This window comes from Urocitellus parryii, chromosome 3 (assembly GCF_045843805.1).
Source record: "Urocitellus parryii isolate mUroPar1 chromosome 3, mUroPar1.hap1, whole genome shotgun sequence".
Classification (NCBI taxonomy): Eukaryota; Metazoa; Chordata; class Mammalia; order Rodentia; family Sciuridae; genus Urocitellus; species Urocitellus parryii.
The window spans coordinates 31,032,896-31,060,060 of NC_135533.1; the positions used below are offsets into that span (position 1 = coordinate 31,032,896).

Consider the following 27,165-nt stretch of genomic DNA (forward strand, 5'->3'; position numbering starts at 1 on the left):
AGCTGTGGGCTAGAGACCAGAAAGCATGCATTGCTGTTGTGTTTTGAGTTTGTAGTAAGTTAGAGGCAAGAAGGAATAAACAAATCAGGGCTGGGAAAAGAGATGTCATGATATATTTGCTTTCTGATTGTCACATTCTCATGCCTTCATTCCCGTGATGTCTACGTCCCACTCCATAATTATATATCCTCTGTTAGAAAACTTCCAAATATTGGCTGTAACTGAACTTAGAGTGAAACTTATTGACATTCAAGAACTTTTTTCTTGTTTTGTTCTGAAATTGCACTTTGGGGATGCTGTAGATGAGAATATTGGAACAGAGAGACTGAAATAAGCCAATGTGGCATGTTTTGAAGTTTGTAAACATAGATTCCAAACTTTTAACTGTACTTAGAGTAAGTTCTACCTGAGTATGGATAATGCCAAATGAAATTAATTTTTCTAGACAGTTTGATGATTTCTTAAACATACTTGAATTGCCTGTTTCTTTTAGGGTCATTTGCAAAAGCATCCAAAATGGGCTAAAATATTGTTTTCCAATGTACTTAAGTGTAATGTGTGTGGGGAGGAGGTGATGGGGGGAGAGAGGGAGGGGAGTTTGATAGGGACCTCCAAATTGTGTTTGATACATTTTTGTTACCAGACCAATAAGAATGATAACTTTTAACTTTTTGACTTTTAACTTTCCATTTCAATAAATAATTTCTTCTGCTTGATATGTGGCTAAACCACTTGGACAATAAAGTGTGTATTAGTTGACTAAACATAAATTTGAGTACATGGATTCAGAAATTCATTCTTTTCTATTACAGATGAACCTCTAGTCTTGCTTTGAAAAAGCCATTTTGTGTAACTATTGACTGAATAATTTCCTAATACATTTGTTGGGACGATCACTGAGAGTATGCCACTTGAGCGGCCCTTTTCTTGACCAAATACTGGTGATTAGAGAAGAGAGTTTTTTTCCCCCCCTTGATCATTATGAACATTGGCTTTTCACCCTTGAAGTAAAAATGTTGAAAGCTGAGTCTTCAGGTGAACGAACCACTCTGAGAAGTGCCTCTCCTCACAGGAATGCATATAGAACTGAGTTCCAGGCACTGAAAAGTACCTTTGACAAACCCAAGTCAGATGGGGAACAAAAAGCAAAGGAAGGGGAGGGCTCCCAGCAGAGCAGGGGGAGGAAATATGGCTCCAATGTCAACAGAATTAAAAACCTGTTTATGCAGATGGGTATGGAACCCAATGAGAATGCTGCAGTCATTGCCAAAACCAGGGGGAAAGGTGGACCTTCATCCCCTCAGAGAAGAATGAAGCCCAAAGAATTTCTGGAGAAAACAGATGGCTCAGTTGTTAAATTGGAGTCCTCTGTATCTGAACGAATTAGTAGATTTGACACAATGTACGATGGCCCTTCATATTCTAAGTTCACAGAGACCCGAAAGATGTTTGAGAGAAGTGGGCATGAGTCAGGGCAAAACAACCGCTATTCCCCAAAGAAAGAAAAAGCTGGGGGGAGTGAACCACAGGATGAGTGGGGTGGTTCCAAGTCCAACAGAGGCAGTACTGATTCCTTGGACAGCCTTAGCTCCCGGACCGAGGCTGTCTCCCCAACGGTGAGTCAACTGAGTGCAGTATTTGAGAACACCGAGTCCCCCAGTGCCATCATTTCTGAGAAGGCTGCAAACAATGAATACTCAGTGACTGGGCATTATCCTCTGAATTTACCATCTGTTACTGTTACAAATCTTGACACCTTTGGCCACCTTAAGGATTCTAATTCTTGGTCTCCATCGAACAAACAAGGGGTTGATACAGAGGATGCTCAGAAGAGTAATACAACTCCAGTACCAGAAGTGGCTCCTAAAAGTACCTCTCTAGCTTCGTTACCTAGTGAAGAGATACAGCAGAGCCAGGAAGCCGAGGACTCCATATCTAACCAGGAGACTCCGGACAGAATTGACAAAGATCTTCCTGAAGAGCCTTGTGCTGAAAATAAGGCAATGCCAAAGTCTGATATCCTTTCACCCCAAAACCAACCTTTAGGAGAGGCTGAAGCTAATTCTGTTGGAAGTGAGGCAGCAAAGCAACAGAGGAAAGAACTTGCAGGTGGTGATTTCACCTCTCCTGATGCTTCTGCATCCAGTTGTGGAAAAGAAGTACCTGAAGACTCAAATAATTTTGAGAGTTCCCATGTGTATATGCATAGTGACTATAATGTGTATAGGGTGAGATCCAGGTATAATTCTGACTGGGGAGAGACAGGCACTGAGCAGGATGAGGAGGAAGATAGTGATGAGAACAATTACTATCAGCCTGATATGGAATACTCGGAAATCGTTGGATTGCCAGAAGAAGAAGAAATCCCAGCAAATCGGAAAATTAAGTTTAGTAGTGCTCCAATTAAGGTAAGTTTGTTTTCTAAGTTTTTTAGTGTTGTGGCCTAACTATGTAGAATAGATATGACAACTACTAGAAGTTTTTTGTAAGGAATTCAATAGTGTGGATGTGTACACCTGTTGGCAGGTGATTTTAAAAGTTTCGGTTTGGAGAAAGATCACATTTCTTAATGTGCTTTGTAGTGGCATAAACTAGTATTGAGTGATATGAAAGTTGAAGTTTGTGAGGTACATTCCACTGGATTGGAGTATGAACAATAGAAGCACTGAAAATCAGGAGTGTCAGTTTGAAACAGAACTGCTTTAACAAGTGTCACTTAATGTTCCCTCTAAATAATAACCTGAATCTACGCACCGTAAGATATGAGGTATAAGGTACATTGGGTGAGTTATGGTAACCTTGAAATCTCTTTATTTACTTGCTTAAAAATATCTGAGTTATTACTTACTTAAGTGTAAGTGGATTGTGAAGAATGTTGGAACTTTTTTCATTGCTGCGTAGTAGTGAAAATTTGATTTATGGAAGTATATTAGTTGACTGAAATACTTTCATTGAAAAGCTATGACTGTAAACAGATTTGATTTCAGAATTTGTTGTATATCTTTAAAGTGAAATTTTGTGAAAGAAAGCAAAATTGATTTGCCATTCATGGATTTAGTTTTACCTCTTAAAAACTGGAATAAATGCCAGTTGAATTCAGAAGCTGTATTCTAATGACTTCACTCAGTTAATATTTGGTGTAAGAGAATAGCACAAAGTACATCGGTAGCGGGTATTGGAACATTATAACATTATTAGTGGATAATGGCAGTAGGGGCAGGAGGTGGTCGGTTGAGTATCAGAATCCCCTGGAGTGCTTATTCAAAGTGTGCTTGCCCACCAGCTCAGTTCTCAGATTCTGGCATGCTCTCCTTGGGAAATCTGTGGGGTGGTGTGTAGGGGGAGTGTTATGGTGGCAAATGTGTAGTTTGAAACCACTTTTTAGGAGCTCCTAGCTTACATCCTGCGTATATATGACAGATTTGGAGTTTGGTGTCATATATTTAAAAAATTTCTCCTGAAAATCTAGAATCACTGTTATTTCTCTTTATGAACTTCTATATATAGCCATAAGATATAGAATTTACACAGAAATACCCACAGAGAAGTCTGATTGCTTTAGTTATGAAATGCTATTTTGAAATAAAGTCATATTTTATTAAATTATTTTCAGCTGTTGGGAGGCAAATTTTCATTTTAAGAGTGTAAGGCATTAAGTTCTGGATCAGAATAGATCATGTCAACTTAAACTGTTTGAAATAAACTTGAATCGTGAATCTAATTTGAAAGTAAGCTAAGTAGGGTGCTTATCCACCTGCCAGTGTTCTTTTCTTTCCTTCCCATTCCCCACTCTCCTTCCACTTCTAGGCACTGTCCTCAAAGGCATCCTTCCCTAAAGCCTGTCCAGTGAGCACCCAAATTTCATCATTCATGCCTCCTTTGAACATGGTTTTTCTACTCTTTAGGAAGAAAGCAACAGGATTAAATCATTTCACACTGGGCAAAGAAGGAATAACTGAAATAAACTCTTCAAGGAGTTTGTTAAAGCCAGCAAGTGACTTTTTAATAGGGGGATAGCAGTTTATGAACCATTTATTAAGTAGAACATTAGCCACTCAACTCTCTGGGATGCTCACTGTGTATTTGGGTCCTATGCTGCACAAAACATAACTGCATGAAGGTAGATTTTAATTGACTTTAAAGGATTTATCATTGAAATATGTCTGTTCATATCTGGGCAGAAGCCAGCTTTTTGGGTACGATATTTTGAAAGTCAAGTGCTTTTTGCTGCTTTTGCTCATAATAGTGTTTTACCTCTTAATTTTCATGTAATAAATAAATTGGATTTCTGAATAGATGGAATGAAAATAGATTACGTGCATTTAGGTTTAATACATTTCATGAAGAACTTAGATCAAGCTTATGAAGCAAACATAACGCCTTGCGTTTTATCAGGCAGTTAACAGGACTAGTTGGAGTGGATTAAGTTTGCAAACAGAAGATTCATTATTAGCCCTTTTGTAATGAATGAGACAATTACTCTTTCTTGTTTCTGTTGTTTGACATGCAAGTAGATTCACTTGGAAATTTTGAGAACTGCTTTCTGTTGGTGATGATGGTGGCATTTGGTTATTCTCCAATTAAGATTTTTTTTTTGCCTCTGAGGGTGGTAATTCTTAATTAAATTTAACAAGTATTTTGGGAAGGCTTATCATATGTGATCTTTCATGCTGCTAGCTGCAGAAGACAGAAAAATCTATAAGGTTAGCCCTTTGCTCTCTGACCTTATAGAGGCAATTCTTAAACACATTATATTTAAAACCCATATAAAACAGTGTACAAAACTGTGTCAAAATGTCTAATGTCTGGTGTGTTCTTTAGCAATATATGGATATATTAAATGCGAAGAGTGAAAGGGATTTGATAGATTATTTGGAACAGAGTACATTCAGCTACCCCTGTGTGTGTTTCCTTATTCTTTTCATAAAGCTTTCTGGAATGGGAAATTAGGATTTCCAAACAAAATCTTTTCCTTTGAAATTTAAACATACTTTGGAAGCAACAGGGCACACATATTCTTTATAGAAATGATTTTTGAAACTTTTATGTTCTTTTCCTGATATTTTACTCCTTACTCAGTAAAATAGTCCCAATATCTTTAGTGTTTTTATAGTTCTTATTTATGATCTTTGCATGTGTGAATTGTCCTCGGTGTCTAGTTCACTTCTTTTAAAGATATTACCATATTATGTCTTAAATCTGGACCTAGAAAAAGAAAATAATAGCTGATCTTTCCTGGGTAGCATAGTCCCAGTACTTGTTAATGACTTAAAAACAGTCAGATGATATTGTTGGCCAGCAGTTGTATAACTTCCCTCTGTTTCATGGGCACAGTTGTTTCTTATCGTATAAGTTGATGTCATGGAATATTCAAATGGGATTAATAATAGAAAATGTAAAATCCTCCTTCAAGATATGGACGGGAAGGTGTTATGAATCAAATTAGTTTGAGATGTGGAATTATGTTTTCGTTTTCAGGAATTTCTCAGAGACAAGGGATTGAATTAAAGTAAATGTGTCTAGAGGAATCAAGGATAGACAGAGTGACATTTGTCATTACTTTTTCTTTTACTCCAGAACAGTTACTGAGCCCCTCATATGTGCCAGGAACAATGGGATATACTGTAGGCGACTGGAGCCTTCCCAGTTAGGAGTCCCTGCAAGGTGGGAGGAGTGTAACCCATGAACAAGGCTTTTCAGGCTCATCTCAATTCTGCTCTTGGATGACCCTTCTGAGGTCACTGTAGCCTCATGAAGGAAGTCAGAACCCTTTCACTGTTACTGATAGTCTTTATATTGGTATTCTTGAAATATAGCGTTTTCTGAAAAAGTAGATTTTCTTTACTTCCAGGAAGGAAGGGAGTGCAGAGTTAATGTTGCTGTGCATTGTGCTGTACTGGAGTGTTTTCTCAAACTATATAGAGCTTTAGAGACCTAGAGTTCAAAGGAGGACCCACAAGCAAAGCAAGGCTTCTTTAAACCTGCACGATAGCTGTCAAATATGGATCTCTTTGTATTCTCTCCCACTTTGGGGGCTCCCAGTCTCTTCCTGGTATGTGCAGTCTTTTGTTTAAGTTGGTATTCTGAGCATAGTTTTTCGGAGATCCAACTTTTTATCTTTGTGGAGGCTTCTTTTTCTTACAGTTTTGTCAGTGCTTCTTAAATTTTAATATGCATATGAATCACTTGGGGATCTTGTTAAAATGCAGATTCTGTTTCAGTAGGTGTTCTGTGGGAAATTACCTTCATGCAAAGGTTAGCCTCCAAATACAGTACCAGTCAAGCACTCAGAGGTTATTGAATAGAAGCATTCAGCACTCAAATTACAATGCTTGAATCTCTCAATTTATCAAATAAATTTAACGCACAAATCCAGAAACAAGAACAAAATCATGGAGTGAGTTATTAACATACTTAGATAAGGTGCAAAGTTGGTAGGACTCTACTGCCTGCTTCCTGGCTACATAGTGTTCACCTCCTCTGTCTCTCTTTCCCATTCGTCTTTTCTATTGATGGTGTGGTTATGAGGACCAGAGTTAATATTTGGACCAAGATTATACTGATTAATGATGTGGTTCCAGAATGGGACCATACTGAATATCCTTAGTGGATGGCTTGATATGGAGGTGACATCCATCTGAAATAGAAGGCATAATGTCAGTTCAGACATGGCATAATGGTGAATTAGTCTTTTTATCCCTTTCTATTAGTAAACTCTTTTTATCCCCATAGTATCTTTTGAAAAATTTTATTTTTTTAGTTACAAATGGACACAATACTTTTTATTTTGTTTATTTTTATGTGATGCTGAAGATCAAACCCAGTGCCTCACATGTGATAAGCAGTCACTCTACCACTGAACCACGATCCTAGCCCTCCCATAGTATTTTATTCTATTTTTGCAATGTCATTTGGGTTACTAACTTACCTATTTGTAATATATATATTGAATTCTGACTTCATCTCACCAGCTTCCATTCTCAGGTATCTATACTTAACCAAGTCTGTGAGTGTTGTCTTTTCCTCATAAGCTGTAAGCTTGCTTACCATCATTTAAATTGATTACTCCATATGAGTTTCATTTATTGCATTTGTTTCTGTTTTTCTTTTTTCCTTTTATTATTATTATTTTTTTCTGAACCCAGGGCCTTGCCTATGTACTATATAAGTGCTTTACCTCTGAGCTACACCTCCAGGCCCCATTTGTTTTCTTGACAGAATTTAATATCCTCAAGTAATATAGCAAGCTCATGGAACAGTCTGGAGTGGGGCCTGAGATTCTGCATTTCTAACAACCTCTTAAGTGGTACTGATGCTGTTGGTCAACAGACCCTTTTTTGGACCAAGAGTTTGAAGCACAGTCTTCTAGCTTCTGAAAGGGCTGGTTTGGTTTAAAGAAAGACTTTTTTGCCTTTATAGCAAATTATTTTAGAGGTTTGCTGGCATTTATGGTAGGAAGATTTGAAGTTTCTTTGCTTTTCCACATCATTAAGTATCTTCCTTCTAAACTTTCTCACAAATGAGACTAGTTGTTAGATTCATGGGCTTCTGTAAGATGCCAGATTTTGGGGGAAATAACTTTCTATTATATTCATACATTGTTTACCTTAATAACCCAATTACGTGCTCATCGGGAGTGATTTGATTTTAATCTTATTTGCATTAACTTTCATTCTACCATCTTGCTTTATCACTAAAAAGGAAAAGAAGTTTAGGCATTTGTAGAAAAATACAGTTAGATGTAGGATAAATTGGGTATAAATGAAACAAACATTGTGCTATTAAACTCTGAAAATAATTTGTTGGTTTTGGTGTCATTATCTAATTGACTTGCTATTTTTTCTTATTTTTCTGTGCTTTTTCACTTTGGACCTATTTTATTTTGTTCTTTTGATTATATTGCTTATATTTTACAGTTCTCATATTGAAAAAAGAAGAAAAATGTTCAAGTTAATCTTTAGTTTTTTCCCTGGTCACTTTTGGTTCCAATCTCTTTACTTTGGTGACACAGAAATTTAGAGTTGAAATATACTTAAAGGTAATCTAATGTAATTTCCCAGTCACTTTGGGAAGCCCTTCAATAGCATATTGCTGACAGATGATCTTTTAGCTTATGCTTGAATAATTCTACTTTGGGGAAGTTTATTTCTTTGGAAGGTAAAAGGAAAATTACAAGAAAGGGCAAGCTGGTATGTGTGTGTGTGTGTACACTTGTTTTTATTTATTAATTTTAATTAGCAATTTTTTATTGAGATAAAATTCAAATAACACAAAAACTCCTTGACTTAAATTGCAAAAGTGTTTTTCAGTATATTTATACTGTTGTGCAGTCATTACTATTATCTAATTCTTTTTTAAAAAATAATTTAAAATGTTTTTATTTTATACACAATACCTTTATTTATTTATCTTTATGTGGTGCTGAGGATTGAACCCAGTGCCTCACCCGGGCGAGGCAAGGGCTCCACCACTGAGCTACAACCCCAGCCCCTATTATCTAATTCTTGAACATTTTAATCATGCCAGGAAGAAACTCTGTGCCTGTTAGTAATCTCTCCCAATTCTTCTTCTTCCCTCTTCTGGCAAACAGTAGTCTACTTCTTGTCCCTATGGATTTGCTTCTTCTAGATATTTCATATAAATGGAACCAGGAACATGCTCTTTTAAAGGAATGTAGGAGACACAATGAGTATGACTTGGGATATGTTAAATTTAAGAATCTGTGAGGATAACTCACAATAGGAAAGTCTAGGTAGCAAGGACAAAAGAGTTTTTGCAATGATGACATGGTCTAAAAATTAAATGGCAGGATGTGGGAGCAACAAATGTTGTCTACCTTTTAATAGAATTTCATAGAAAGAAGACATGAAGCCAAGGAGACAGAAGAATCCAAGAAGGAAGGAGGAGATATGTAACTGAGGAAGAAAAGGTTTATGTGGCAATGAGGATGATTGAAACAGCTCCCTTGCTTGGGGCACTGCATTTCTGTTAACATAGTCTAAAACACAGCGTGGAGTGCTTGATTCGGCACAGAGTTTCTTTAAAGGCAAAAATTATGTTAATACTGATTTTCATCTTTACATTGGTCTTTTCTGGGAAGAAGGAATCATTATTTTTTAGTGATCTGATATTTATTTCTCTTCGATTGCTGTGTGTTACTAATTTTGGTATTACTTTACATTGATTGGAATTATTTATGGGAAAACTTTAATCTTTATTTAAAAAAATTTTCTTGTTCCTTAAATATGTCAATTTAGATTTCATATGCCTATTTGCTATTATCTCTACTGCAGCCATCTATGAAGATAAGTGATTTGAGGCAGGTATTTATGTAGTTTATTTTATATTGTTTGCTGAAGTACAGTATCTGTTTTACTATTAAATATTAACTAGTCATAATAAAAGTAACACCAAGAGTTACTTGATATTCTGTGAACTTGGACAGATCTGCCTCTTGAGACCTTTGATTTCTTTTTATTGAGACTCTTTTACTTGTCATTTATCTAAGATCCCTTCTTAGCTTAGTATTATGTAATTCTCTGATTACATATTTGTACTAAACCATAGTCATGATTGTAGTATACCATAATCATATTTGTACTAGACCATAATCATAAATATTTGTGCTTTTATTTCAAAGGAAAATAAAACTTCTTTTGGATATCTTTTGTTGAAATATTAAAATGAAAAATTTATATTAAATTGCTTTTAAGATTGTTACTTATGCTATAAATTATATTAAAAATCATAAAATAGTTCAAGTTTTAAATCCATGGGAGAACATATTTATGGAGTGGATTTTTAAAGCAGCTTAACTTTTGAAAGTATGGGTTGAACTGTATATTCAAACATCCTACTGAGGAACCTAAGAATAAAGAAAGACATGTTTTGTAATATAGTTGCTGACATATTAATTGCTTCGCTCACTTTTGTTCTGGAAATAGCTTCATAATACAGTTCCACATGATTGAAATATTGATAATTTTTTGCACAATTGCTAAATTTTCAGCCTAATTTCCTATTTCTTTCTTACACACCTGTCCTTACAAAGAAGCCACGGAAATAGCCAGAGTAGAGAGATACTTGGAAATTTTATAGTGTTGAAGGAGGAGAGTTTTGTTCTTTGCTTCTTTAATCTATTTCATTGGGATTTTAAGTCTTTGTAGAGTTAAGACCATTTCCTATGTATTTATGGATGCTGATGATCTCCACATATTTATGGATGATGATAAGTGGTTTTAAATCAAACTGCTGACTGTATCTCCCTAATTTTTAAGTTGGATAATGAGTTTTATACTGGGGAATGTGAATCTTACAAATTATTTTCTATGCCAGTTGAAATGGTAGGCTACAATGGGATCTACGATGGTTGGTAAGGGTCAAAAAGGTAAACAGATCTTGGTCTTGGGGGTTTCTCTCCAGGAATGGCCAGGTGAGAGATTTCCAGAGTAGGAACTTTGGGTTTGTCTCTTGATACCTTTGGACTAGCATGGCCCTTAAGAAACTGAGTGACTTTGCTTTGAGTCTGTTACTATATAGTGAGGTGTACTTTTTCTTTTAGCCATGTTAGATTTTTCCTCCCCAAATACCCTTTTACTTCTACTCCTCTTTGAAAAATGTGCACAAGCAGAGTTTTATGAAAGTATATTCATATCAGAAAATTTATGTCTAATCTTGAATGTAAGAATTAAATAGAACTCAAAATCAGAGGTCCATTTTTAGGCATTCAAAGACTTCCTTCCACTGTAGTGGACTTCAGTAGAGGAAATGGGAAAACAAGTTTTATTGGTTAGTTTTTTAGATCTACTTTTTAAAAGATCCATATAAATATATATGTAATACACATATAATAATGTATTATTAAAAATACAATATAAAAATGTATTTTTTAATAACAGGGATTGAACCCAGGTGTGCGTAAGTCACATTCCCATCCCTTTTTATTTTTTGTTTTGAGACAGGGTCTTGCTAAATTGCTGATGCCGGTCTTGAATTTGAAATCTTCCTGCTTCAGCCTCTTGAGTTGCTAGGATTACAGGCATGAGCCACCATGCCCAGTATGTCAATGCTATATTGATAGGTTCTTTTTTTTTTTAATTTTAAATGTTTTTTCAGTTGTTGCTAGACAATTAATTTGTTTATTTATTTATTTATGCCGAGGATCAGATCCAGTGCCTCACTCATGCTAGGCAGTCACTCTACCACTGAGCCATAACTCTAGCCCTTGATGGGTTCTTTAAATACTTGTTTCAGATAAAATGGATGTATGAAATTATTTCATAAAGGAAATAAAGATATAAATTTACAGTTTTCATTACTCAACTGATAGTGTATAGATCATATATATATGGTCCCTATCTATCTCTTTATTTCCTTCTGCCCCTCTCCTCCCCCCCCCCCGCCCCCGCACCGGGGAAAGTCAAAGCTGATTGTAGGAAAAAAATGTTGTTGGCCATCTCCTGGGGATACCAATATTGGTTCACAAATATTGAAACATCTCTTTGTTTATTTTTATCTTTTAAAACCCTGATGTTATCCAGGTACTATAGTGCATGTCCGTAATCCCAGCTGCTTGAAAGACTGGGGTAGGAGGATCACAAGTTTGAGGCCAGCCTCAGCAACTAGTGAGATACTGCCTTAAAATAAAAAAAATTAAAAAAGGGCTGTGAATGTAGATTAGAGGTAGAGTGCCCTTGGGTTCAATCTTCAGTATCATAAAAATAAATGAATGAATAAAAAAACCCCAAATTGATTGTAGGATGTTTGAATTATCTTTTTATCCATCAATACATAAAATGGGTTTATTTTGTAGAACTTTATTCAGTAGGTACAGTAATAAAGTGTGGTAATTTAAATTGTATATCCATCATTATATAATATGCTGTGCTAAAAGCATCTATTTTCTCTTAGAAATTGTAAGATTGATGGCTGAGGCTGTCGCTCAGTGGTAGTGTACTTGCCTGGCATGTGTGAGGCACTGGTTCCTCCTTAGCACCACATATAAATAAATTAAAAAATGTCCATTGACAACTAAAAAATATTAAAAAAAAGAAATTGTAAGATTGAGCATTAAGCTCCAAAATAAACACTTAAACAAGTCTTATGAAAAGTGAAGGCCGGACCAGAAATTAAAATCTGTGAAGTATTAGGGAAAGCTAAATAATGATAATTGTCTGGGTTCATTTTTCATTATTCTAACAGAATGCCTGAGACTGGGTCCTTCATAAAGGAATAGTTATTTAGTTCATGATTCTTTCTGGAGGCTGGGACATCCAAGGGCATGTGTTGGCATCTGGCAAGGGAGTTGTAGCACGGCAGAAGGTGAAAGGGCAGGAAAATACTTGCTAAAGGGCAAAGCACAAGGTGTGCTCTAGTTTTTTTTTCTTTTTTGGGGAACTGGGGATTGAACCACTCTATCACTGAGCTGTATCCTCAGCCATTTTTATTTTATTTTGTGACAGCCTGGGCAACTTAGCCTCCTAAGTAGTTGGGATCACAGGCATAGGCCACTATGCCTTGCTAAGGTACACCCTTGGCATTATAATATCATGTTCTCTGCACTACCAGTGATCCCACTTTTAAAAGTTCTACCTGCCAGAGTTATCATATTGGGAATAAAGGTTCTGCATATCACAAACCATGGCAATGATGTACATCAGGTCTTTACTGCCTTTTATAATGCTAAATTAGTGTTTAAAGGGAATTTACCCTATATACTTTTTGGGGGGACGAGGTGGTTAACATCTAGAATTATCTATGATTATTCAGAATTAATTTCTTATTCATTTATTTTTACAGTACTGCAGATTGAACCCAGGGGTACTCTACCACTGAGCTACATTCCCAGACATTTTTATTCTTCATTTTGAGACAGGATCATGCTAAGTTGCTGAGGCTAGCCTCAAACTTAGAACCCCTTGCTTCAGCCTTCCAAGTAGCTGGGGTTACAGGCATGTGCCAGCAGGCCTGGTTTAGGATCCCTTTCTAGGAATAAAATTATTAGCTAAAACATTTAAAGCCCTTGATGCATACTGCCTGAATTATTATGCAGGAAGATTGTAATAGTTTAAAATTGGCATTGCATTGAAATAGTTTTCCCATGGTCCTTGCACCAGCACTTAATATTATTTTAGATGCTTTATAGGTTTTGATTTGTTAAGTGAATATGTCTCTCATAATTTCTACACATTTCATTGACTTATTGGTGAGACTGAAAGTATTTATGTGTTTAAAGGCACCCCCCCCCACTTTGCAGTGTTAGAGATTGAACTTGGGGTCTCTCTTGTATTAGAATGCGAACCACCACTGCATGATATCCCAGACTACTATAGGCTTTTTTTTGGATATGAGTTCTGAGTGTTTTTTTTGGTTAATGATTGTTAGTAAGGACTATATCAAACTATTGATAATAATAGAAAGTTAAAGCAATATACATATCCAGTAATAGTGGAATTGTTTTATAAGATTATTTCAAGATGAGGAATATTTTATAATAAATGGACATAGTTTTAATATGCATTTGTATTCCATTTTAATTTTTATTTACGTGTATTTACTCCTGGAACAAAAATTTGAAAACCTGTACATTAAAGTGTTAACTCAGGTATTTTCTGGGTGGACAGAATGAAGGTGATGTTTAAAAAATTATTAATACTTTTCTAGATTTACTAAATTTTCTTTTAAGTATTTTTTTTTAGTTATAGATGGACACAATATCTTTATTAATTTTTATGTGGTGCTGAGGATCGAACCCAGTGTCTCACACGTGCGAGGCAGGCACTCTACCACTGAGCTATAGACCTAGCCCAATTTATTAAATTTTTTATAAGGAGTATGTGTTAATTCTTTAATCACATATAAAATGGTGGTGGGGAGTGCAACTGGAATCATCAGATCACAATTTAAGGAAACTGACAAAAGTACTTTTTTTTTTTAATGCTGCCCCAAATTCTGTTTTCTTTAGGGGACAAGTCACTGAAAAATATTTTGGTTGAAAAGTATAATTTTTTTTCAACACTGAAGAAGGCATTAGTTTAAGAAAAGGGTCCTGTGGTGAGCCGTTTCTGTGAACTGTGGCCGCCATTACAAGATGGCGCTGGTTTCCCCTGTAGTCTGTGACAAACAACTCCTTATCAGAATGAGTTGGCACGCTGTGACTTGGCACCCTGTGAGAAAAGTCCACGTGGCAGCTTCGCATTGGGGCTTGAGGTGCTTTATTAAGGCTGGGAGGGGCATCCAGGAAAGAGAGGAAAAGTATCAAGGACCTGAATAAACTGCTGAAAGAAGATTCCTGAGTTGCGTCTTCCTTGCGGGCAAGGGGTCGCGACAGGGTCCACTGGTTTTTGTTTTATTTTGTTTTGTTTTTAATATTTTAGACGGACACAATACCTTTTTTCTATTCACTTATTTTTATGTGGTGCTGAGGATTGAACCCTGTGCCTTACAAGTGCTAGGCAAGCACTCTATCACTGAGCCACAACCCGAGCCTGAAAAGGATATAATTTTGACAGTTGAATTCATTAAGTGCAGATTTTTCAACCCTCATTAATATTGATCTTATGTTTGTGGCTAAGGTTATAAATCTTATGAGAGGGGGAAGACCTTATAATTTATTTTAAATTATGACTATAACATTTCCATAGCTCTTAGATATTTTCTTTGAGTTCAGTCATAGTATATGCAAAACCTTAATGTGTTACTTAAAATATGCCTTTGGAAACCAGTTATACTAGATTTGAAGTGAAACATAATTTAACAGGTAGTCATATAATAAACATGTGTTTAAAGAAAGCCTAACCATTTTTCTCATGTGAGCTCATATCCTTTCGATTTGTTAGACTATTGAACCTTAGTAGGCTTCCTATTCGTGTATTTGAGAGAGTGGAGATGTCAAGTTCAGTATCTTACACATAATCCTGTGAAAAAACATGCACACACTCAGTTAAAAACAGGATTTTGAGTTCTAGGCCTCCCCAGAGTTCTTTTGAATGTGTTTCCTGTCCAAAACACCAGCCAGTATGTAGTTTCCTGTTGTTCCCCTTAACAGAAGTATTAAGTGAAAAAGAGATCCATTTGAAGTATGATTAGACTATATTGTAGTATATATTTTTAGTTAAGAGTCAAAGGGTCAGTTCCTTTCATGCACTGGGTAGTTTTCCACCTTTGGGAAGCTTGTAGATAACATTACAGTATGTAAATGATGAGAAACATAGTTTTGTTGATTTGTAAGGGTTCTGAAATTAGAAGGGTGAAGTATTGTTTCTGGTCTAATCAGATCAGCTGATAACTTGAATCTTGCTTGTTTGTTTATTGGCACTGGAGATTGAACATAGGGATGAGCTACTTCCCCAGTCTCCCAGTCTTTTTTTTTTTTTTTTTTCCTTTTTAAATTTGAACAGGGTTTCTCTAAATTTCTGAGGTTGGTCTCAAACTCTCCTCAGCTTCCTGCCCCAGTCTACCAAATCCTTAGAATTACAGATATATACCACCATGCCTGACTAAATCTTAAGAGTTTTCTGGCATTTTATAAGTTCTGATGAAGTCCTAATTCAATTTATATGATCAGATATTGCATAATTATGATTTTTCATTAGGTATGCTTCAAACTTATGATAAAATGGCTAAGAAATTCTCAGTATTTTGTTGAATGCTTGGTTTCTACTAGTGATACTAGATTGTATATCTTTATAAGGACTATTTAAAGGAAAAGAGGTGATATTAATAGATAAAACATTTAAGATTTTAACTTCATCTATAAAGTGGTTACAATGGAAAAAGACAATAGGAGGAAAAAGATAATACTAGTTATGATTTTGAATGTTTATATAAGTTTGACTTCATAAGTGATTTGAATTAGTGATAACTTTCTTAGCTAATTATGTACCCAACCAAGTTTGAAATGAGACTTGTATTTTTCCATTGGAGATTATGATGCTTGTGGAATTTTTATATTGCTGCTTCCTCCTCTGAATAATGTGCCCTTTGAGTAGTACCTGTAAGGAACTGGAGAGTCCTTAGGAGATTGGCCAGCTTGCAGAAGAAACAACCAGAGGAGTTTTAGTTTGGAATTATTTAACTTTGCTCTTATGAAATTTTCCCCTTTAATCTAAAGGAGATCATTGGCTAGAGTTGATCCTATTAGAACCATCAGAGTCTGTCCTTCTTGTTGGAGGAGGGTGGAAATAAACTGAGAATATTGATAGGAGTATTTCTGAAGGTGTCTTTTTTCATGTCCTATATTTAATGTTTAGTTATTGTATTACTCAGAGTTTGCCAAAGAAACAGAACCAATAGGATGTGTGTGTGTGGAATTATCTAGCACACGTGATTGTGCCAACTGGCAAGTCAAAAATCTACAAGGTTGGGGTGGGGTTGTGGCTCAGTGGTAGAGCATTCTCTTAGCCTGTGTGAGGCAATGGGTTCAATTATCAGCACCACATAAAAATAAATAAATGAAATAGAGGTATTGTGTCTATCTACAACCAAAAGAAAACATTTTAAAACAAATACTTAAAAAAAAAAATCTACAGGGTTGTTTGGCAGGCCAGAGGCCTGGCGATGAATGGATGTTGCAGCCAAGTACAAAAGTCATTTACTTGAGTATTCCTTTTTGATTGGAGGAAGTCAGTATTGGTTCTGTTCAAGGCTTTCAACTGATTGGATGAGTTCCATTCACATTATGAGGGGAAATAAGCTTTACTCAAAGTTCTCCAATTTGAATGTTAATCTCACAAAAAAAACCTAAACAAAAAAATAATAATAACAAAATACCCCACCATAGAACCACGAAGAATAGTTTAACCAGTACTTGGACCCCATAATCCAGCCAAGTTGACAATATGAAAATAACCACAGTCTTTTGCCTTTTCTTATTTTGTTGTACCCTGTGAAGCTGTTCCAGAGAAAACTTATTTCTTCCTACATATCTTGTGGGGATTTGATTTTGCTGTCCCTCTTATTCTTAGAAAATGTGCTGAAGTGGTTCTCCTTTTGGGGAGGTGTGTTGTATAGGATGATCACATAGTTTGGAATAAAACATACCTGATTCAGATCCTGCTGACTTATGCTTGTCTTAAGCAAGTTCTTTAAACTTTCAGGGTAGGAACTTTGTCTTTTTTTGTGGTTGTGTCTCCAGGACTGTCAAGTAGTAGGCGCAGAGTCCATGGTTAACCTGTGATAGCTATCACCAGTGCTCCTTCCCCTTCCTGTTCCTCCCTACTTGTTATCTGATTGGCCAAGTTGGGATGACGGTAATTATTTATATACGTATAATGCTTATATGATTGATTTGTAAGTAAAACCATTCAAGTTAACTGTGGTGAATGAAAGCTGGGAGATTACATTACAAATTGTAATCTTTTTTGGCCATTGCTCTGGCTTACTGAAACTGTTGTGCTGTCTGTCATTTGGGGAATTTCAATCTATTGCCTTATAAGGTAATGACAATTCATTAAGTAAGAGGAATAGTCATTAAAATATGGCTGTGTGAGATATGGCTTGGGGATGGGGTGTAAAAGGAGAAGGTTATTCATTTTGCCTTAACTTTATTTCTTCTTTGAGTCATCACTCAAGCTTGTAATTAGTTGTAATAGAATCTAAAAATTGAGGCTCCATTGGAAAGTTGTAAAACTATTTAGAAATTGTAGTAGCTCAGAGTTTGTATTACTCAGAGTTTGCCACAGCTTTGATAAATTGAGCATGTGAGTATATCTGTATTCTTTTTATTTATTTATTTAGTTGTTGATGGACCTATATTTTTAAATTTATTTATATGTGGTGCTGAGCATCGAACCCAGTGCCTCACAAATGCTAGGCAAGTGCTCTACCACTGAGCCACAACCCCAGCCCCTATATCTGTATTCTTACAGTGAAGATAATTGAAAATCTAATTGAAGAAGGCAGTTAAATTATTGCCAGTTAGTCTCCTTCCTTTTTTATTTCTTGGCCTGTTTTCTATAATGGGGTTTCTTTTGTTTTTTATAGTGATTAGACAGGAATTACAATTTTGGGTCATTTTTGTACCTCTACTCCTTTAATGTTGATTTTAGAAATGTGTTAGGTTTCATTGTCATTCCTAAGTTATAATCTGTAAATATTTTGGTAGTTGGTTGTTTATTCTGTAATCAAGCTCTTGCTGAGTATGACTTTTGTTTATCCAGAAAAGAGTTTTCTATTTTTCTCACTGATTTGTAGGTAATTAGAATAAATTGCATGGGAACAAATAATCCAAGGTCTTGAAATCACATTTTTTTGCCTGTATGTTTCCTCTATAAATTACATTATCTGGAAGATGCCTGACAGTTGTTATTAAGCTGAAATATGAAATGGCTTGGTTTATTTATGCAAATTTGTTTATGTATGAACAAATTTTCCCCAGGCAAAAATTGCTTTTAATAGCACCATAAGAAAGAGAATGTCTAAGCCATTCTCTGTATTTATATTTTTAAATGTACAATAACTAACTATTTGGTTTTAGGTATATTTCTTGAGATATATTTTAGAAAGTATTTTTTAAAAAGTAATATATATATTGAGGTTGAAGAATAACCATAGTATTTTCAGGGCCCATGATATATAGTAGTGGAACTATGAAAGTTATTGTTTTCCCATTTGTAAAATGGATATAATAAAAGCACCTTTTAGAAAAAGGTTGGTAAGAATGTATGACTTAAGCTTGGCATGGTGGCACACACTTGTAATCCTAACAACTTGGAAGGCTGAGCAGGAGGATTGCAAGTTCAAGGCCAGACTTAGGAACTTAAAACTGTCTCAAAATAAAAAATAAAAAGGCTGGGGATGCAGCTTCGTGGTAGAGTTCCCCTCGGTTCAATTGCCAGTATCAACCCCCCCGCCCCCCCCCAAAAAAAAAAGAAAAAAAGTGACTTACGAAAGTTTTTCACAGTATTTGAAAGAATTGAGCTAGTATGTTAGATGTAATTTTACTATTGCTGATGTTTTTCATTTAGAGATAAATATGATTATAACATTCTGTAATTACTGTGCAAGACTGATAACTCACCTATTATTCAGGTTTTTATAAATAATTTCTTATGCTACAGATGTTTAGGGAAGCATTTTTTTCTGAATAGATTGATAATATCAACAGACATTATTGAATATGCTTAAAATAAGTTGAGCTTAAAATAAGTAGGATCACAAGTTTGCCTGGGCAACTTCTCAAGAGTGTATCCCAGAATGAAAATCAAAAAGGGGTGAGTGAAGTGGTGTATGCACGCCTGTAATCCCAGTGGCTCCGGGAGACTGAGACAGGAGAATTGCAAGTTCAAAGCCAGCCTCAGCAAAAGTGAGCTCTAAGCAGCTCAGTGAGACCCTGTCTCTAAATAAAAAACAAAATAGGGCTGGGGATGTGGCTCAGTGATTGAGTGCCTCTGAGTTCAATCCTTGGTACCCACTGCCGCCCCGCAAAAAGGGGATGCAGCTCAGTGGTAGAGCACTAGCCTAGCATTTATGAGGCTAAAGGTTCAATTCCCCATATTGCAAAAAAGAAAGATACATAAGACAAACATTTGCTCCTCAAGAAATGTCTTATGAAGGAAGTAGAGAAGAAAACATTTGTAGGATGGTGTAGTAAATGTTGTTATAGGGGTATATACATGGGAGAGCACATATAATTGTCTAAACTGTTACTCTTGACAATAAAAGGGGAAATATTAATGATTACAAATATTTGAAAATTAGGTTATTATTTTTAAAATAAGTACATAGACAATTACTATTGATTAGTCTTCCCTGTGAATCTTGTAGTGTCTCTAGTGACCATATAATCTGTTGTTAAAATGGGGACCCTTTGAGAGTGAAAGGGTGGTATAATACTTAGGTGGGGGCGATATGCATTGCTTAGGACTGACTCAGGGAAGCCATTACATACGGTCACCTTAAATGTAACAGCTTGCACACTGATGTTCCTGAGAAGGGACATCTACTTTTATCAGCAAGAGAAGAATCATGAGTCATAAAGGAAATGATATTTGAATAGAATCTATGAGGATAAAGATTAATTATGTAGACAAGTGGAAAATCAATTCTTTATTTTTGGGGTGCTAGGATTGAACCAGAGCCTTGTACATGCCAGGCGAGCCCTCTACCAATGAGCTGTAACTCCAGCCCTACCAGTTTCTTTCTGCTCACTTGCTGGGTTCATTGATGTCTTCTGTTTGCTGGATTGAACACATGATGACTGATGCCCACCTGAGTGATTCTGGCCTGCAGACAATTCAGTACTGTGCCCTGACTACTCAATCTCGCCTAATTGAGTTGTAAACTAAGGAGCTGGCTAGGTATATTCCTAAACTTATTTATATCCAATTTATTTGTCTAAGTGTGTATTTTCTTCAGTATCAATGTAAATTGATAACACGTAAATGTGAAAAGAAAGATACTCTTTCTGTAAAAATGTGAATTAAATTCTTTGGAAAGATCTTGTAAAGACGTCACTTAAAAATCTTACGTTAAATTATATGAGCATGATATGGACGACTGCGCAGTTTCAGCATATATCTAAAAGGATTTGCTACTCTAGTAATTTTCAAGTTTTTATTCCATTTTGAAGAAAGCCAAACTGGCCACAGGTCAATGAATTATGTTAGAAAAATAATGCCAATAATTAATCTGCCAATTAATTCTTTAAGAAAAGACTTTAGGCTGAAAATAAGTAGGATCTTAATTACAAACCTGTAATTTCAGTAGCTTGGGAGGCTGAGACAGGAGGACTATGAGTTCAAAACCAGCCTCAGCAATGGTGAGGCACTAAGCAACTCAGTGAGACCCTGTCTTTAAATAAAAGTAGGGCTGGGGATATGGCTCTGTGGTTGAGTGCCCCTGAGTTTAATCCTTGGTACCAAAAAAAAAAAAAAAAAAAAAAAAAAAAAAAAAAGAAGAAGAAGCAGAAGAAAGAAAAGAAAAAGCTGTGGTATGATATATCAAAAGATCAGTGAGTGAATGTATGATTAGGTGTCTTACATCAATGCAAACCTGTTAAAATATACATGAATTTTTAAAAATTTCTTTTTGGCATCACTGGGGATTGAACTTCACAGTGTCATGCATGCTAGACAAGTGCTCTACCACTGAGCTACATCCTCATTCCTTTTTATTTTTATTTCAAGTCAGGGTCTCACTAAGTTGCTCAGGCTGCCCTTGAACTTGGGATCCTACTGCCTCAGCGTCCTGAGTAGCTGGGTACAGGTGTGCACCACTACACCCACCATTGGTGGGAGTTTGAGCTTGGGAAGGCACAGTGGGGTTTGAGTGTTGGAAAGACAGCTCTGATGCAGACTGAAGGGGCAGGTGTGTTCTGGGTATGTGGTGGCCTAAGTGAACATGGATAATATGTAATGAAGATTTGTAAGAATTGGGGTCAAAACAGGCAAGAGGGAAGGCTGGGTGGACTGGATTAGGCAGATGATGAGAGGTGTTATTTAGTATAAATTAACTTTTAGTTTTTAATGTTTTTTTAGACATTGATGGGTCTTTATTTTGTTCATTTATTTGTATGCATTACTGAGAATTGAACCCAGTGCCTCACATATGCTAGGCAAGCACTCTACCACTGAGCTACAGCCCCAGCTCCAGTATAAATTAACTTTTTTTTTTTTTTTAGAATTTTTAATATTTATTTTTTAGTTCTCGGAGGACACAACATCTTTGTTGGTATGTGGTGCTGAGGATCGAACCCGGGCCGCACGAACGCCAGGCGAGCGCGCTACCGCTGAGCCACATCCCCAGCCCCATAAATTAACTTTTAAGTACAAAAATCATATGCAACTATTTATTCACCTACTTATTTCTCCTTTTCTTACCACAAAAAATCTTGGCTAGGTGCTTGGCTTAAGAACAGATGTCAACAGATGAGAGATAGTAAAGAAATTAGCTAGGCATAAAGAGCAAATTGATTCTTTTTGATCTAACTATTGCAAAATAGGATGGGGCGTTAGAATCAAGGCTGTGGATTTGAATATTAGATATGGATTATCTGAGTCATTGAGGTGATATGAGAAAAGATAACATAAGGGGTGATACATGATGAAAGTGTTGGGGCAGCCCTATCCGACAGGCCCACATTTTGGAGGAAATAGAGCTTTGAAGAAAGCTTGGAAGAAGAGAAGATTAGGGGCTGGGGTTGTGGCTCAGTGGTAGAGCGTTTGCCTCCCACATGTGAGGCCCTGGGTTCGACCCTCAGCACAACATAAAAATAAATAAACAATAGAGGTATTGTGTCTATCTATAATTAAAAAAATAAAAAAGAAGAAAAGATTAGAAAGCTTTTAAGAAGGATAAAAGTTTAGGGGCTGGAGTATAGCACAGTGATTGAATGCTTGCCTGCCTAGCATGTGCGGGACTCTGGCTTCACTCCCCAGCACTACCCCCCCCCAAAAAAAAAAAAGTTATAAAGCTTTAACAAACTTACTGGTAATAGGTGAAATAAGGAACTTTGAGGAAAGTTGGTGGTCAGTTTGGATTGAGGCTAGGGAATGAGTACTTTTTTGGGGTAGAGGGATACCAGGGATTGAACTCTGGGGCACTTAACCACTGAGCCACATCCCCAGCCCTGTTTTGTATTTTATTTAGAGACAGGTTTTACTGAGTTGCTTAGGTGCCCCCTTCAACACCCCTCTCCCCTTTTTCTGAGGCTGGCTTTGAACTCCAGATCTTCTTGTCTCAGCCTCTGGAGCCGCTGGAATTACAAGTGTGTGCCACCCCGCCCAGCTAAAATGAGTACTTTTAATCAGGAAAGGGAATGGAAAAACAGCAATTTAAAGCCCCTGACAGATATTTATTTCTGGTAAAGTAGGATAGTATTATTAAGTCATTTAAAATATGTAATAACAAGTCAGGATTGTGTACAAGATTAGTGGTCAATTTGGAATCAGAGATCAGGTTCTAAAAGAACCAGTGCCGAGCTTTCTGTCTTATAGGTTAAACTATACTGTTGTTATTATTTTTTTGGTACTAGGTATTGAACCCAAGGCCTTAAAGATGACGAGCAAGCATTCTATTTCTGAGCTACATGCTCAGCCCTTTTTAAAATTTTATTTTGGGACAGGCTAAATTTCTAGTCTTCTTGCCTTGTTCTTCTGAGTAGCTGGGGTTATAGGTATGCACCACTGTGTAGAATGTTAATATATTGATATAAAAATATATACACAGTTTTTTTTTTTTTTTTTTTTGTGCTGGGGATTGAACCCAGGACCTCAAATGCAAGGCAAGGACTCTACCAAAACAACAACAACAACAACAACAACAAAAAACACAGAGCCGGGCACTGGTGCACACCTTAATCCCAGCAGTTTGGGAGGCTGAGGCAAGAGGATCACAAGTTCAAAGCCAGCCCCTGTCCCCCCCAAAAAAATTAGGTATGGGGATTACTGTTACTTTTTGCAGAATTAACTTTGCATGGTAAGCTGGAAGTCTTTCTTTTTTCTTTTTCTTTTTTTCACTTGCAGATTTTTTTCCAGCATTTTTCACCCTCTGTAGTATGGGGTTTGTAATAATCCTAAACAAAACCTGCAGGGAATTATATATGAATATTGTTCTTCATTAGCAATAGGCCAAAACATCTTCTCTTCCAATCTTAATTTACACTGGGGAAAAAATGTTCTCATCAGTAAGATGTTTCATTGTTGCTTGCTTTCTGAAGGCATGGTTAGCTTCAGATGGTATTACTATAACTTCTAATTTATGACTCAATTGATTTCCAGCAACCATTCTTTGACATAGGTCACTTTAAATTAGTTTCTTATTGGCCTAGTCTCACACAGTGAGCTTTTCTTTCTGAAAATAAAAGTCACATTATTTATATGATAAATAATTTGTCATGAATTAAATTCCCCTAAAGTTCATCATGAAAATGAATAAAAATGACATATAAAATATATTTGTACAAATACTAAGTATACTAACCAATATGATGATAATGTACATGTTTGTTTAAGAAATCATTCTGCATGAATTAGACTGTGGTTTCTTAAAATACCATTTCTTTGTGACCTCTGAGAGTTTGAATGGTAAATGAGTGGGAATGGCTATTTTTGTGGCTCGCTCTTCTTTGTGAGTTTTTGGGCTGATTCTTCACTGATGTGACTCTTGGCATATACTTTGCTTGAGGTAGGTATGGGGCTAGTTGGTAGCCAGTTTTAAAGGCAAGCTTAGTTTTCTTTTCTGTTACATAAGATAAACTGGCAAGTGCTTATAATTAAGCATTTCTACCTTAGGGGTGGCCAGAAATAGATTACTTAGTGCTGCCTCCCCGCTTTTTTAATTAGACTTTTATATCCTGACAAACTCAGACATGAATGGAAGTCTATTTCAGTTCACAATCCTCGCTTTTCCCTTCCATTTTTTCTTCTTTCCTCTGTCCCTTCTCCTTCCTCTATTCTACTAGATTTCCTTTAGTTTATCTATTAATTTGTATTTGGTTGGTTCTTTATGTTATCCTATCTTTCCCTTCCCCTTTCCTTAATTTTACTCTAGCTTCTGCATATGAGAGAAAATATTCAACCTTTGAGTTTCTGATTCTGACTTATTTCACTTAGCATGATATTCTCCATTTCCATACATACATATATGCCATAATTTCATTATGTATGTTTTATGATTTCATATATATAAAATGTACATCACAATTTCTTAGCCCATTCATCTATTGACAGGCATGTGGGTTGATTCCATAATTTTGCTATTGTGAATTGTGCTGCTATAAACAGCACAATTGGCTGTTGTTTTTTTACAACACTATTGTTGTAGTGTGCTGATTTTAGATCTTTTGGGAAAACACCAAGGAGTGGGATAGCTAAGTCATATGGTGGCTCCATCCCTAGTTTTATGAGGAATCTCCATACTGCTTTCTGAAGTGGTGATCTGTAATCCCACCAACAGTGTAAAGTATATATTTCCCCCCATAACCTTGCCAGAATTTACTGTTTGTATTCTTAACTGTTCCATTCTGACTGGACTGGGATGAAATCTTGGTGTAGGCTCTCTCTTCATACTCTTAATTGTTTCCTTTTCCAGCTCTGCCTTTCTTTAGAAAGAATGGTTTAGGATTATTATTTTTTAAAATTAGTATTTATCAGTGAAAAGATTCTTTGCCTGTGTGTGGTTACATTTTTCTTTATGATTTTATAAATTGTTTCAAAAAGATTGAATTGGCTGAGCACTGTGGCACACACCTGTAGTCCTGGGAGGCTGAGACAGGAAGATTGGGAGTTAAAAGCCAGCCTTAGCAATTTAGTGAAGCCCTACTAAGCATATGTCTAAAATACAGAAAAGCACTGGGGATGGGCTGGAGTTGTAGCTCAGTGGTAGAACACTTGCCTCGCAAGTGTGAGGCATGTGGGTTTGATTCTAGCACCACATAAAAACAAATAAAGGCATTCAGTCCATATACAACTTCACAACTTAAAAAAAGGGGGGGGGCTGGGAATGTGTTTCAGTGGTTGAGTGTCCCTGGGTTCAATCCCCCATACCAAAAAAAAAAAAAAAAAAAAAAGATTGAATTGGTACCAACACCATTTTTGAATTCTGTAAAATGAAAGCTGGTTTAGATGATCTTTATATCCTGAAATCTCTTCTGAATGTAAACTTTCAAGCTTTTATTATAGCTTTCCTTTTAGTGTGCCACATGAATTGTCAGACCCCTAATTTTTGTAAATGTTGCTTTGAGGTGTGAATTTAGAGTTTGCTAAGTTTTTTCAACTGAGGGAAAGTTTTGGAGACACTCTGAAGAGAGCTAATTCTGGAAGTTAAATTTATGCCTAAGTTAAAATTGAGAGAATACATATTCAGTGCATTTGTCCTTGAAATTATAGGTAAACGTAGTGGAAAGGAAGGAAAAGAGGGATGGTGGGACTCAACATCATGAGAGTTCATGAATTAACTGCCATTCTACCAATAATAATTATAATACATTCTTTTTTGTATGCTGCTTTTCTGTTCTAATGGTAGAGAGGGAGATTTCTGCAACCTGGGCATACTCTTTTTTTTTTTTTTCTTTGTCAGGAGTGATATTAGGGTTTTGACCTGTTCTCATTCCATTATTTGATATCCTTGTGATAGGTATCACATGCCTGTGAAGCAGGTGGTTTGGAGGGTTTGGAGTGTATTATACATGCAAAGAACAGAGTAAACAGCACTATGTGACTATATATGTGACTGTGATTAAAAGTCAGGAAAGTGGGGGTGAGGCTGTAGCTCAGTGGTAGAGCACTTTCCTAGCATGTTCTATCCTTACACATCACATAAAAATAAACAAATAAAGGCATTCTGTCCATTCACAACTACAAAAATTTTTTTAAAAATAAGAATTAACTGTCTAAAAATAGGTACAGACACAGATATAGATTTTCTTTGATATGCGTGTGTGCACACATTTGTGTGTGTGTGTGTGTGTGTGTGTGTATGTTCTGCCACAATTCAGGGAAATTTTAGTGCTTTAATTATTAATTACAGGTATGTTATCAAACTACGAACTGAAAGATTGTATGGGAGCAAAGCCTGAGGATACAGCTCAGTGGCAGTACAATTGGCTAGCATGTATGAGATCCGGGTTTCTTCCCAGGCACCATTAAAAAAGAAAAAAAGGAAATTCTTTGGGAACATAGTTTGTCATGATTTCACTTGAAATGTGCAAATTATAAGAAGATTAACAGACATAAAGTTATTATGGTTCAGTTTTTAACTAAGGCTTCTCCCTCTCTGAAAAATGAAGTTAAAATATTCTGAACTATTTGCAGAAATGCCTATGAAACATGTAAGTATCAAAGTGCTTCTTAAGTCATGACTGAATTTAGGTAGACAGGCAGAGAGATGAGAATAGAAGGTGAAGTGGGAGGCATTTTCCACCCTTCTCTCAGCTGTATTGGAGACAGCTCAAGTGTGGTGAAAGGAGGAATACTCAGTTACACGTTTTTAACGCTCACTCTTCTACCTCAAAAGAAAACAAAGCTTTTGTTTTGTTCCTGAACAAATTTTTACGTTGGATATTATTATAACTGATGATGATGATGATGGTAAAAGTGGATAATATTTACCATGCCAGGAACTATTTAAAGGGTGTTATTTGTGGTAATTCACTTAGTCCTTACAAGAGCCAGCTCTTTTTTTTTTTTTTTTGAGCAGGGGAAACCTGAGCACAGAGGCCTTCAGTAT

At 36.1% G+C, this 27,165-nt stretch overlaps 1 protein-coding gene across 1 annotated transcript in view; it reads left to right on the forward strand.

The window, feature by feature from the left end:
* Positions 1–896: 896 nt before the first annotated feature.
* Positions 897–27,165, forward strand: part of Ppp1r9a (protein phosphatase 1 regulatory subunit 9A) — a 293,369-nt gene continuing 267,100 nt past the window's right edge. The window contains exon 1 of the mRNA XM_026391574.2: positions 897–2,408. Coding sequence (XP_026247359.1) covers positions 1,014–2,408 — 1,395 coding nt within the window. The 5' untranslated portion in view covers positions 897–1,013. The remainder of the gene's footprint in view (positions 2,409–27,165) is intronic.